The sequence below is a fragment of the Medicago sativa genome, chromosome 6 (assembly GCF_051527215.1).
Source record: "Medicago sativa cultivar Bolivia chromosome 6, Bolivia_mono, whole genome shotgun sequence".
Taxonomy (NCBI): Eukaryota; Viridiplantae; Streptophyta; class Magnoliopsida; order Fabales; family Fabaceae; genus Medicago; species Medicago sativa.
Genome location: NC_140754.1, coordinates 16,984,147 through 16,997,622, shown reverse-complemented (window position 1 = coordinate 16,997,622; position 13,476 = coordinate 16,984,147). Strand labels below are relative to the sequence as shown.

The 13,476-nt window shown below is 32.7% G+C and overlaps 1 protein-coding gene and 1 long non-coding RNA gene across 2 annotated transcripts; both read right to left on the bottom strand.

The window, feature by feature from the left end:
* Positions 1–560: 560 nt before the first annotated feature.
* LOC146913281 (F-box/FBD/LRR-repeat protein At5g56420-like) lies at positions 561–2,694 on the bottom strand. Its single transcript, XM_085720905.1, has 3 exons — positions 2,469–2,694; positions 923–1,810; positions 561–839 (listed from the first exon to the last, which is right to left on the bottom strand). The coding sequence occupies exons 1-3, from the start codon at positions 2,514–2,516 to the stop codon at positions 561–563; spliced, it is 1,215 nt and encodes a 404-aa protein (XP_085577031.1). The 5' UTR covers positions 2,517–2,694.
* A 2,302-nt stretch (positions 2,695–4,996) lies between these two features.
* LOC146913280 (uncharacterized) lies at positions 4,997–5,433 on the bottom strand. The gene is made up of 2 exons (XR_015013368.1): positions 5,295–5,433; positions 4,997–5,160 (listed from the first exon to the last, which is right to left on the bottom strand). It is a non-coding gene; the product is annotated as an uncharacterized LOC146913280 (long non-coding RNA).
* Positions 5,434–13,476: the final 8,043 nt, after the last annotated feature.

Genomic DNA, 13,476 nt, shown 5'->3' with positions numbered 1-13,476 from the left:
TGACTGCAGCAAAGGTGTACCACATTTTAGCTATCATACAAGCATTCAACAACATATTTTGCTTCTGTTAATTGGATACTAACAGAATACATTATTCAAAAATTATGTATATTTATAACATTGGAATCAAAACGAATTTGGGCAAGAGCAGTGCTCATTTTCTTCTTTTCCTTGCAAGAAACCATCTTCCTTTCCTTGCAAGATCACCCAACACCTTTGTATTTTCATAACCTAAACGAATTTGTGCAACAGCTGTGCTCATTTTCTTTTTCAGTTTTTCCAATCAAAACTCTCCACACATAATGTTAGAAAAACACACTATTCAGAGGTACAAAGGATATGTCACCATATCAATGTTAGAACAATATTTATAAAATATGAAGTTGGAATAATGGTAGAAATATATATAACGAACAAGTAATTGATACTGCAAATGCAGAAGCCGGAATATACATAGCAAGGAAATAAATTTTAAAAGTAAAACAAATAAAAATTGAAATATTAAAGCATCCAAGCAGAATAAAAAACAATCCATTAAAACACTGGTAGTTATAGTAAATTTAAATAAATTCAATTGAAACTTTGCAACTTGGAGATATGCTTGGACAAGAGGACATTTCTTCTATAATCAAACTTTTTCCCAAAAGCATTCCATAAGTAGCAAAGCAGATTTTCATGTCTCGTAAGAGACTTGCATTCTGCAAAAGATATTTTACAAATTTAAGATCATTTGTCGAGCCTTGAAAGTTTAAAACAGTACATGATATGAGGTGAGACGAAATGCATTTAGGAACCGAAATTGGGCATTTCCATTCCTTGGTTGAGCTGGTATTCATCCACTGTCCATGAGATAAAAAATAATATTAATCTAAATATACAGAAAAAGAAAACACCAAGTGAACAAACGAACTACTAATCAAACCTTGCCAATAGAAAGAATTTGAAGCTTGGGACAGTGGCGAAGGAGTTGTAATACACCATCCCAACAATAAAGTGAGCGACGACAAAACACTAGTTCTATATGAACTAAGTTTGGAAACAGTGGAATGATTTTGAAAGTAGTATCTTGAGCTATTGATCCTGTGATTGTGAATAGTAACTCGACATTATCAATGCCATAAAACGGATCACCTGTTGAATTGATATTTGCTCTAACCAACCTGGGCAATGTCAAGGATTTAAACCCTTCTACTTGTGCAATGTTCACATTATTTATGTAGATAGATTTAGCAAGTAAATCTTCTAGAATAGGACAAGCAGAAATAAAATTGATGTAATCATTCCGATTTGGAAAATAAACGGATTTCAAATGCAAGGTTTTGAGGGATGGAAGATCAACACACGAAGTATCAATTCCAAGTTCTAAGAACTCAAGTTTGAGAACAACAAGAGTTTGGGAGATGAAAATAATGGGATTCAATGTTTGGTAATACAGATTGAGATGTAATTCCTCAACATGGCGCCGTTTTGCGGCTTCAAGCCATGAATTGAAGATTTCACAATCATGTTTGTGATTTCTTCCAGACAAGCAGTATAGGCGAAACGATTTGAGGGGTTGGTTGGTTGAAAGAGGAGAGAACATGAAATTGTCGACAAAACGACAAAAGCTGTCGAAGGTCTTGATGTCTTTGAAGGTTTCATCGTGAAAGTCTAGAACTGGTAGTGAATAGCATAGTGTGGTCCATCTCTTGGAAAGCGCTGTTGCAGTGAAAACGAGTTTTGTTGGAAGAAAAGAGAGGATGTGACACAATAACTCGACCGGTAAATTGCTGATTCTATCCCTCAAATTGTTTTCATGATCGTTGAGTGCCTGCTATAATAATATATTTGATTAGTTGTTGTCTATCAATGAAAGCTATGATTACTACAATAATAATTAGCATCAAGACGGTCACGTCAGATTTTATGGTTAAAATCATTGTTGTCAAAATTCGACTTAAATCCTAAAATACAAGATTTTGCGAACGACTCAAATCCACGTTAGAATCCAAAATAATCAAAGTCGCACAAAATAATGAAATGCATACAAAATCGATGGATTTTAAAGGGTTATGAAGGATTTTGTCCATTTTTTAGCCATTTATGATTATATACTTCTTTTTTTTTTGCAAAAAGGGTGGTAGCTAAGGTGCTTATGATTATATACAATTTATAAAGTATATTTAGAATTATTTTAGTTTTCATAAAATGATTTTGATTGCGAATTTACGATTTCTTATGCGGATTCTACAAAATAAGTTGAGTAAAACCCGATTTTCGATTTTGCTCTTTCCATTCGACCTAAAGCAAAATCCCGGTTTTGACAACTTTGTCACAAATATCATGTTGTTTTAACTTTCGTTTTCGGTTCTTAAACAATGGAATCTAGCTACAAAGAATCATCCAATCGTCAACAGAAAAACACATGTGTAAAAGTAATAAGACATCAATAAATTAACCTGAACCGAAGGAGAAGAAAGAAAACTCACTTCCTCTTTTTCAGTTGATGCTTTTCGTTCCCTTCTCAGTTTCTTCATAGCTGAACAAATGAACTAATTCTGCAATGAATCAAGGATGGTTAGTTGGAAGTTATTTATAATTTACATTAAAAGGCCCAACAAGGATACGAGCCAGACCTCAAACTTCTACGTATTCTATTGATAAACTTCAACTTCAAACTTTTACGTATTCTATTAATTATTTTTTGCGGTGAAAAAAAAAATCATTAGAATACGTAAAAGTTTGAATAAACAACCACACTAAATTTTGTTTTTTTATAAAATCATTTTTATGTTAACAAACTGACCTGCATACGCAATTTTGATCTTTTATAAAAAAAATAAACAATAATTTTCTATATAATAATTTTATCCGATTTTTTTATCAATAGAATCACTCCACTTGAGATAATTCTATTTAAAGTGTGTCCGACTCTAAATATTGATACCTTTTTCAACTGAATTTCAAGTTTCAGTTCGTCCAGATGTGATAGTATATCTTATTAAGCTACAAATAAATCTTGTTGATATTTCTTAGTGATTTTTAAAAATTAAAAATTATTGTTTGTTAGTTTATGATTACAAAAGCATCTTTTCTATTTTTGTTTTAAGGAAAAAAACATATTTTCTATTGTAAATGATTTTCTTAAAAACTAATAAAAGTAGTTTATTTTGTGAAAGCGGTTGGAAGAAAAGAGAGAATAAGTTTTTTTTTTATGGAAAAAGAGAGAAAAAGTTGTAAGCTAATTGGATTTAAAACAAAAAACATATTTTCTATTGTAAATGATTTTCTTAAAAACTAATAAAAGTAGTTTATTTTGTGAAAGCGGTTGGAAGAAAAGAGAGAATAAGTTTTTTTTTTATGGAAAAAGAGAGAAAAAGTTGTAAGCTAATTGGATTTTATTTTTTTGAACAACAAAGTGAAATATATTAGAAATTATGAAAGTATAAATATTAATTTACACATTAAATTGGAAAATATACAAATAAGCTATAATTTTAAAGTTTGTAAAGAAAAGCTATAATCTTGTAAGAAAAAGTTTATTCAAAACAAGTCCATTTTGGTTACATGACCTTATTAGTTATGGTATATCATCCACTTTAACCTCAAAATTTTGTTTTGCTAAACAAACCTTTATTTTTTCTTCAAGGATCTAGGAGTTTATTAGAGCTTATTTACCTTTAGACTTAGGGAGTGTTGGTGAGTGTGTTTTTAAGTGCTTATTTAGAACTCTTATCTCATGCCATATCTACCTATATTAATAAGCAGTGTGGGAATGCTATTCATGTGGAATCCATTTTTGAAGTATGGTATCCACAAAAGTTTAACTCAATAAAAAGAGTGAGTGTTTGAGTAAGTGTTGGAAAAAGAGTGTTTCTAATACTCATATATGGGCGTTTTTGTTTAGGCCCTCAAATACCTCTAAGACCTCTTAAATACATATTTGTTATCTATCAGATTATATACGTTTTTTGGTCAAACATACATTCAATAAATAACTACTGAATGTGTATTTAAAGGGCCCTGGAGATATTGGGAGGCCTAAATACAAATTTTCCATGTTTGTTAATATCTTTTCTTAGTTTGTATCAGTTGTGGGCTTTTTTAAATTTACTAATTAAGACTTAAAGAAAATATATTGACATATATACTTTACTAATTATACTCGCACAAGTTTTGCTAAAATATTTTGGAATGCAATCTAGAATATTTTGGAACACAATCTAAAATATTTGGGTAGGCAATCTAATATATTTTAGTGCTTGATCTGAAATATATTTTGGTACATAATATAATATATTTTTGTACTAAATATAATATATTTTTGGTACTCAATTGAGATATTTTTGTACTAGATCTAATATGTGAATTACTTAATGACAAAGTAATGTATTACTTGTTCCCAAAGTTTCTCACTTATTAGTTGTGAATTTTTTCTATAAATAGAGAGCTCACACAGTGCATTCCACACACCAAAGAGTTTCATTGAGTTGTCGGGAACTCTTTCTCTCTTCTCCCTTTCTTGACTTGTGTTGACGAGTCGTTCCTCTCATCTCCCTCCTTCGACTTGTTTAACAAGTCCTTCTCCTTTTTCTACTCCTTTCTGTCCCTTCGGAATTAAGAGTGTTCTTAAGACCATACTCCCTTTTCGGTTTAATGTCCCTTCGGAATAAAGAGTGTACTATTTGGAATAAACAATGTCCCGTCGGAATTAAGAATGATCTTAACAGTATATAAAAATTATTCAATATTTTTATTTGAGGAGAAATGGTGGTAACACCAAATTTGAGTGGTCATAGTACTATATTGATAGTTTGGAGAACTTAAAGGTTAGAATGGTGGAAACACCATATTTGAGTGGTCTCAACACGTACCATATTAAATTGGTTTTAGTATTAAAGAGTGGTCTTAGTACCATATTTGAGGGTGTAAATCTCGAACGGTTTTCTACAGTGCAGTAGTTAACCGCATAGTTGTAACTGGACTTGTTTTATCCTGGAGGCGGCGTGGTTGATAGTAACATCTTCGGTAGATAATAGAATTTGGAAATCCAAGTACAACAGTTTGGAAATCTAAAAACAACAGAATGTGACATAACAACTCATCTGGTAAACAACTGATTCTATCCATCATTGTTGACTCCTCAGAACGAAGGAAGGGTTTGCGAGACCGTGGTGGCACCTGTTAATGATATGAATGAATAATGGGTGTACATTAGATCAAATTGTTAGATAGAAAATATATTTCACTACTAAAAAAATTAAAAAGATGAAGCGAATCATTCAATTAACCATCAAATATGATTGACTACATGCCTGTTTTATTTAAAAATATTTGATCACTAAATCAAATTCAAACAAAAGGTCTCCTGGATCCTTAAATCAAATTTGCTACTACTCTTATATCGATCTTCATCCTTGATATGGATGTGGTGTACATAGGTAGCACTCGACCACTAATTCCTCGGCTCTCGATAGAGAAACAGAGAGAGAGAGAGAGAGAGAGAGAGAGAGAGAGAAGATCAAAGAGAAAGAGATAATAAAAGAGGAAGATTATAGAATATTGGAATAAAAGAACACAAACCATGAGGTGACAGTGACTGGAGCTGAAGGAGATAACAATGGAGAAGCTTGCGCAGAGGAAGAAGACTGAACAGTTTGGCCTACAACAATAACGGAGGAAAAAACATTGTTGAATATAAAAATGGATAGGAGAGAGAGAGAGAGAGAGAGAGAACATTCAAGAAGATGAATGAAGATCAATTGAGAGAGAAGGTTTGAGATATGTACAGAGATAAAAGTTGTATGTTATTTTTTCCTTGGAAATTGAAGATGATGAGATAGTGCATTTTCAATGAGATAGTGTGTTTCCAATGAGTTTTGGAAACATATGACGTTAAAAGTTTGTCATTTACAATGCAATTAGGTGGGATGAAGGAAACATATGAATTTGTGCAAGGGAAATATAACATAATTTAATGCATAATAAGGTTGCATTAATGTAATTAGGTGGGATGAAGGAAGCATATGAATTTATGCGTGGTAAATATAACATTATTTAATGCAAGATAAGGTTGCATTGATGCAATTAGGTGGGATGAAGAAAACATATGAATTTGTGAATGGGTAATATAACATCATTTAATGCAAGATAAGGTACATGTAAAGACTTAACCCTAAAGGATTCTTGGGGAAAAATTTGAAATTCAAATTTGTACTGTAATGTGTGATAGTTAGTTGGAACAATAAATAAGTAATTAAGGCGAAATTGGCGCCCAAAAAATAGGGTTAGGGTTAGGAAATTAGGTTTGCAATGTTAAGAGGGATTAGATAATAAGGATAAGGATACGCAAGGGCCAATGTTCAAACCCCGAACACCCCACTTCTCTATATTTAAATGTGTGAGCTCTAGCCATTAAGCTATTTGACCAAAAAAATTATACACATATTACCACAAATTAAAACAAAAAAGAGCAGACATATAGGCAATGGAGTGCCAATTTGCACGCTAGTATACTTTACTCCCTTCGTTCACGTCGTAGTTTTACCATATGCATTATTAAGACTAGCGTTTATACCTTTTAGATAGGCACTTGGTGCCCGAATGACCTCTCTTCTTATTGCGCTAATGAGTATAAAATTACAAACAGTCTACATCCTTTATACATAATATAGATATAGATAACCTACTTTGACCATATATAATACAAATAATAGTATATAAGTTCCCCTAATTTGCCTCAATGAATATTTTCAAAATATCAACTTTTTATAATTTTTTATAACAGATAACTAAAGATAGTAATGTTCTAAGTTGTGCATTGACATGTGTGGAGTGATAAACTCTAACATGTATTTAGGAACAAAGGTTTGACTTAATTGAGTGATAAATTGTAACGTGTATTTAGGAACAAAGGTTTGACTTAATAGTATATAAGTTCCCATAATTTTATTTAATATTATAGATTTGACTTAATTGACTAAAAAAAGGGTTGGCTTAATAATATTTATTTTCGCTAGAAATGAATTTTAACAATTTTATATAATTTGTGTATATAACAGCATAATCGGCTAAGGCTTACTCACACCAACAAAACTTGTAAAGCTTGAAAAGATAACAATTATAATACAAGCATAATGAGATTTCAATCTCCTTTTCTTATCCTTGTTGTTTTGTTTGCCTCAGTGGCCACAAATCAAGCCCTGAACATCAACAGACGCGTCAACATCAGTGATCCACACATGATTGATATCGCTAAATTTGCTGTAACTGAACACAACAAGCAAGTTACTGAGGAAAAATTGAAGTTCGAGGAAGTTCGAGGAACTTCTCGGTGGTTTAACCGATGAGACCGTCTACGTCCTCGTCATTTCTGCAAACAATGGTTCAACTTCTAACATCTATGATTCGCTTGTGTATGAGAGTCCACCAAATCACTTTAACCTCAAATACTTTCATATTCATACCAATTAACTTATTATATTGTATGATCATATAAAAATAAAAGTGTTCCCAATTAAATTATTAAACTGTATGATCATATAACAATAAAAGTTTAAGGTTTGTGTATCAAAATGGATTTTTGATCTAAATATTTGATATGATCTTATAATTATGTTTAAACTTCTTTATGGTTACTATTTTATGAAAATTTCATGTGGATTTTATATTTGAGCATCTGATTATTTTAGAGAGGAAATTGTAAGTATTTTTGAAATGGGGGTAAAATTCTATAGACAATCAAGAAAAAAAAACAATATCGTGTTTGACTATAGACTAGTGTTTGTCAACCCTTGGCCTAGAAAATCATGAGTTTACTATATGTAGATGCATCAAATTTTAATCTTGATGATTTCTTAAAAAACAAAAAGAAAAAACAGGAGGGGGACACTAGACCAAAACCCTCAAAGAAAAATACAGGAAAAACAGGAAAAAAAAACATAAAAGAAAAAGAAATAGAAATAAATAACAGAAACCGCCTACGAAAATCTAAACCGAGGCAAACTTCAATGGTCCAAATAAAAATCTGGCTACAAAACAGTAGGTAAAAATGACAACCAAACTGCACCATCTACCGAGTGACCCATAGAAGCCAACCTATCAGCACAACAGTTAGCTTCATGAAAAAAGTGAGAGGAAATAACCTGAATACGAAGAGAGCACGCTATATTACGTCTCTAGATGATCGTGCATAACTAAGATCACCATAAGCTTCTACATGTCATAGTCTACAAGCCTTGCTAAATGCCTTGCATACCATGGCGGTCGGGGAAAACTAAGACCGCTAAGTCGGAAATTCGTCACTATCATGGCTAAAACATATCATGTGCATAATATATCCTTGACTGGACGATCGGGGGAAACTAATATCGTCAACAGTGTCGTTATAAATTTGTTGCAGGAGCATATACTTGTTATGTGAAATATTCATATCATGTTAGAGGTTAGCGTTGAACATACATACATATCTTGATTCTTTTTACGGATTAATCCCGAGTGGAGTAACCCCGGAATATAATCCCATGACATAACTAGAAATTCCTATCTAAGGCTAACACCGGACTCCTCTTAATATGGTGCGGGCCTACCTTGTGGAGCGTATCCCGTCCCCCTAACGTGAACCTCTTGTATCCCCCTAGCATGGATAATAGAGGACACGATATTTTCATACTTATATAGTATTATTCATACCTAAGTGCTTACTCTTATACTTGCTTTGAATGATTACCACGGGTCCGTAGCCTAGGTACATGGCTTAGACCTAATATGCCTGGGTTACCTAATAACATAGTTATTCTCGACTATCTAAGTCGAGGCTCAACATATATCCCAATACTTAGAGAATAGCTTACTACCCAGCCTAAATCATATCATATACTCTCGTGTGCCATTTATTACCGAGTCGTGTTGATGGTTGCTCTTGCATTCTCTTTGAAACTCTTAGATATTATTTTACATTAGATACTTGAAGTTGAGGGGTTTATAAGTTAGAAAAGACTGCAATAGAAGGCCTCACACGACCCTACTAGACCCACAAGACAAGTTCAATACGTGTTGTGCTGTCTAATCTAGCTTAAGCGAGCACTCCAAGCGAATGCCAAGCGAGTGGCTCGCTTTCATCTCGCTTAAGCGAGTTCCCAAGCGAGAATCCCAGTAGTTTCGAAGTTGCATTCTCTCAAGCAAGTTCTACTCGCTTCAAGCGAATTTATCAGTACCATAACCTGCAAAAATCATATTTTTGGGCTAAAATCCTCAATTTCAAGCATCCTAGGTACATTACACATCCAGAACACTTGAAAAACAACATAGCTTGAATGCATGGCAACAAGGGTTTCTAAGTTCCTAATTCATAAGTTTTCATAACATACAATTTCTCACAATCAAAACTAGGGGTGTTCAAAACCGAACCAATTCAATAGAAAAAAAACGCAAACCGAACCATTCCAAATCGAAACCGCAAAAAACCGCATTTGGTTTGGATGTATTTAGATCACTTTTCATTTTACCAACCAAACCAAACCAAACCAAACCGCAACATAATAAAACCACTAATTAGAATCTATGTCACCTAGACCAATACTTATAGAAACTCAATAAAAACTTTTATAAAATGACATATTTTTTCTCTTGTTAAGTTTCTTCTTTGCTTTTTATTTCAAAAATGTATTTATGTGCTACGTAAACTTTTAGAGAATAATAAAATCTTAGTATTTTACATTTCTTACAAAATAGAATTAATTTTTGTCCATGTTTTTAATTTGGTTTATGTTGTTTGCCGAAAATATGTTGTGCTTTACCTTTTTAACTCGATTTTATTGTTAGAAACAAAAAAAATTATTTATCTCAAAAAAACCGCACCAACCGATCCAACCCAAACCGCATTGGTTCGATTTGGTTTGGTTTGGATTGTATTTTAAAAGTCAACTGAACCAAACCAAACCGCATGCTTTTTTATCTTGCAATAATGGTGTTTAGAGGAGATTTAGTGAAGAAAGGGAGGGTGGGTCGAGCTCTAGAGGGAGGTTAGAGAGAGAAAGTTCCAATAACAATGAAATATATGGCACAAGAATTTCTTATATACTTCTTATGTGCAAATACCAAAATGCCCCTTGTCTTAACAGCTTAACTTGATACTGCTATCTGAACCTGCTTGTCTGACATTGCATGATAATATCCTTCGTTACATTTATCGTTCATGGACATCCATGCTCTGATACATTCTACTGATAAAACTCTCATAGTTGATGAGCGGGATGTTACATTTTCAGCAGGTTTTAGTAGCAAAAAGGAGGAGTATTAGAACAATTGCCTATGATTTCGAGACTTTTGTAATGTTTTCTATATTTGAGTCTGTAATTCTAGTTTTCCCGAAACATAGCAATTTTAGGGGGTTTTTGAAGTAATTCACAAAAAAATCATGCAAATCAGCAAATCAAGAACATATGAAGAATTGTGAAGATTTAGAGTTCAAGAGGCCTCATGAGAATTACAAGAGGGAGGAATTATGTTCCCAAGTTCCGAGGCAAGTTATTTGAAGACGAAGACTTAAAACGACATAAAATCGGAGAATTTGGGCCCATGAACTGATGCCATGCGCCTATCACATGGGAAAAATGCCTAGAACGTGAAAAAATGCCTAGGGCATCGAATTCACAGACCATGCGCCCAGTGAATTTTCCATGCGTCTAGGGCATTCGTTGTGAGGCACTCACATGCACCTTGTGCAGTTTCCATGCGCCCCATTCATATGAAAATGGTTCTGTTGTGGGTAAAGCCCGTACTTTTTGCCCAAACCCAAGTAGAAACTCTCACTAAATATACTAGCCTTCCTCATTCAGAATTTCTCGTTCAAAACTGTGGCAGTTCAAAAGGAAGGCAACTTTGGAGCTTCAGGAGAGTTTCTATCTTCTCCTTGATTTTCGAGGGTATGTTTTTATCTTTAGTAATTTGTTTTTAGTTACCATGTGTAACGAATTCTTTTTAGGTTAGAGTTCTAAGATGAACCTCTGTTTATTTTTTTTGGATATTTTTTAATTTAATGTCGTTTTTATTTTATTTATCTTTTGTTATCGATTAAGTTTTATTTAGGAATTATTTATTTCAAAGGATCCTAACCCTAGATTAGGTACTTAGGTTGTGACAGGGCCGAATATTGTTATTACTATCTTGCTGCTTATATCTTGATATTTATAGCATTATACTAATAACTATCTGTCTACGAAGTAATTAGTTAGCAACTAGTGAAAGATACCGAAAGCGAGTTAACCCTAGTAGTAAGTACTTAAGAGGTGACATTACTAATACTGAATAAAGTTTGCTAAATCTAGGAGGTAACTAGTTAGTAATTAATAAAACAAACGACTCCGTGGAATAAACCTATTAGAACCAATCTCTTTAACCCTTGGTAAGGTAGAAGAGATAGGGCTGCCTATTTGTGGAAGTACTAAGTGTGAGAGGGATTGTTCTAAGAGTTTCCTAAGATTTATAAATGGCAATACCTACAGGAACCTTGGCCTTCATTGCCTTGGGAAATCTTGGAAAGCCAATATAAAGTTTAAGCTTTCAATTACCTTAGAGATGGTAGGACCCCACACGTAAGGATTACCTTGTGATCAGCAGGTGCAACCAGATTTAGGAGGGATAAACCTAGTTAACTGAGATTTATAGACCCCACTTAAGGATCACCGTGTGATTAGCAGGTGGAAAGTCAAGTTTCCACATGTAGACATGGAATGCACAAAAGATGTCTCTTTAAAAAGCCATTCCATTTTTTCCAAACTTAATTTCTATTGAACTAATAGAGTTTCCTCCTTGTTCATATATTTGATGGGATTGTGTAGTAGAATTGCTCCGCAATTGTCCCAAGCTTCAAATTCTTTTCATTAAAAAGGTATTTTTATTTTCTTTTTCTTTTTTTCTTCATATATTTTAATTAAAGTTATTTGATAGATCACTATTGTGTCATTCGATCACTTAGTGGAATAATGTTTATTTATTGTTGTTGTATATATTTTGATAAATGTTAATTTTTATCCCTTTGATAGGGGTGGTTTACCGGCTTATCCGAGGAATGGAAATGCTCAATTTCGGTTCTTGAATGTGTTTCATCTCACCTTAGATCATTACTATTTTAAACTTCAATGTCCCGGCAAATGATATTCGATTTGTAAAATATATTTTACAGAACGCGAGTCTTGCACAAGACATGACAATTGGCATTACTACTACTTATGTAATACATTTGGAAAAAACTCAAATTACATAAGAATTTTTCTCCTATCCAAGGATATCTCCAGGATGTGAACTTTCATTAGAATTTACTAAGTATCTATTCTAGAATCATCGGTGTTTTCCATTACTTTCTTTTCTAATATGCATCCAATTAGTTTGATAATGAAGATGTTTGGTGACCTTGCATGGAAAGGAAGATCGTTTCTACTTCTTATTAGTTTAATTGATTATGTTTTATTTCTGAATAAATTTTATTCGTTGTTAGTATCCAATGAACATAAGCTACAATGTTGACACCTAAAGAGTGGTAACCTCGTTAACTGCATTATCCATGAATTCACCTTTCTCTTTTCCTGTTCTCTTTCGCTTAAATACGATAATTTGAACTGAAATTCTGTTGCAGTCATATGTTGTTGATTTGCATTCATTTGTTGATAAACCATAGTTTTCAATACCAATTTTCCCTCATATTAAGTTATGCTGCAATGTCAACTACCTTTCAATAATAGTTTGAAACACGTATTTAAAACAAGCATAATGGTGTCAAATACAATGATGTACATATGTATTTTTGAAATATATGTAAAGTGTAAAATATAAAAATTATGAGATAGGAGATATACATGTACGGTATCGGCATTTTGATGTTTAAATAAGACAGAAGTTACAACAATCATAATACGGTATCTGCATTTGAGGTGCAATAGCAATATTTTTCACAGTAATTACTAGAATTATATGTTTTTTTTCATCACTCTTTATTCTAATATGTTGCAACCATTTCGTTTGATAGTTTGGACAACATATATAGGCTTAGTCTTTAGTATTGTTAAATTTTAATTTTAATTTTCTCTATTGTATTGAAAGGTGAGAATTGTTCCAAGTCCTATTTGTTGACAGACGTTTTTGATTGTGCTTGTTGATACTCGAACTGTTCCAAGAACTATTTGTTCCAATTCAAATATGACACTTGATACAAAATTTGGAAAGAAACCTCAAACTAGGCAACCTTGCCAAGTTGAAAGCATTATTTAAGGATATTAAAGGTTAGGACTTAGGACACATAAACAATCCTACATGCGATATTTGAGGGGATTTGAAACTTAATAACTAAGTTTGAACAAGTTATATAGTTACCAATCTGAATTTTGTAACAGCAATAGCAAACTGGTGTGATCTACATTTGTTGCCTCTTGAATCATGATGTTATTAACTAGTGAGCTGGAAGTTTATCTTTAAATCTCATTTTGTTTGGTTTGATATATT

What these genes read in the sequence shown, in the direction of transcription:
- LOC146913281 (XM_085720905.1), bottom strand. Translation starts at nt 2,516, where the DNA reads ATGAAGAAACTGAGAAGGGAACGAAAAGCATCAACTGAAAAAGAGGAA. An exon ending in CATCAACTGAAAAAGAGGAA is followed by an intron (nt 1,811 to 2,468) that starts GTGAGTTTTCTT and finishes TTATTATAGCAG; the next exon opens with GCACTCAACGATCATGAAAA. An exon ending in AAATTCTTTCTATTGGCAAG is followed by an intron (nt 840 to 922) that starts GTTTGATTAGTA and finishes TCTCATGGACAG; the next exon opens with TGGATGAATACCAGCTCAAC.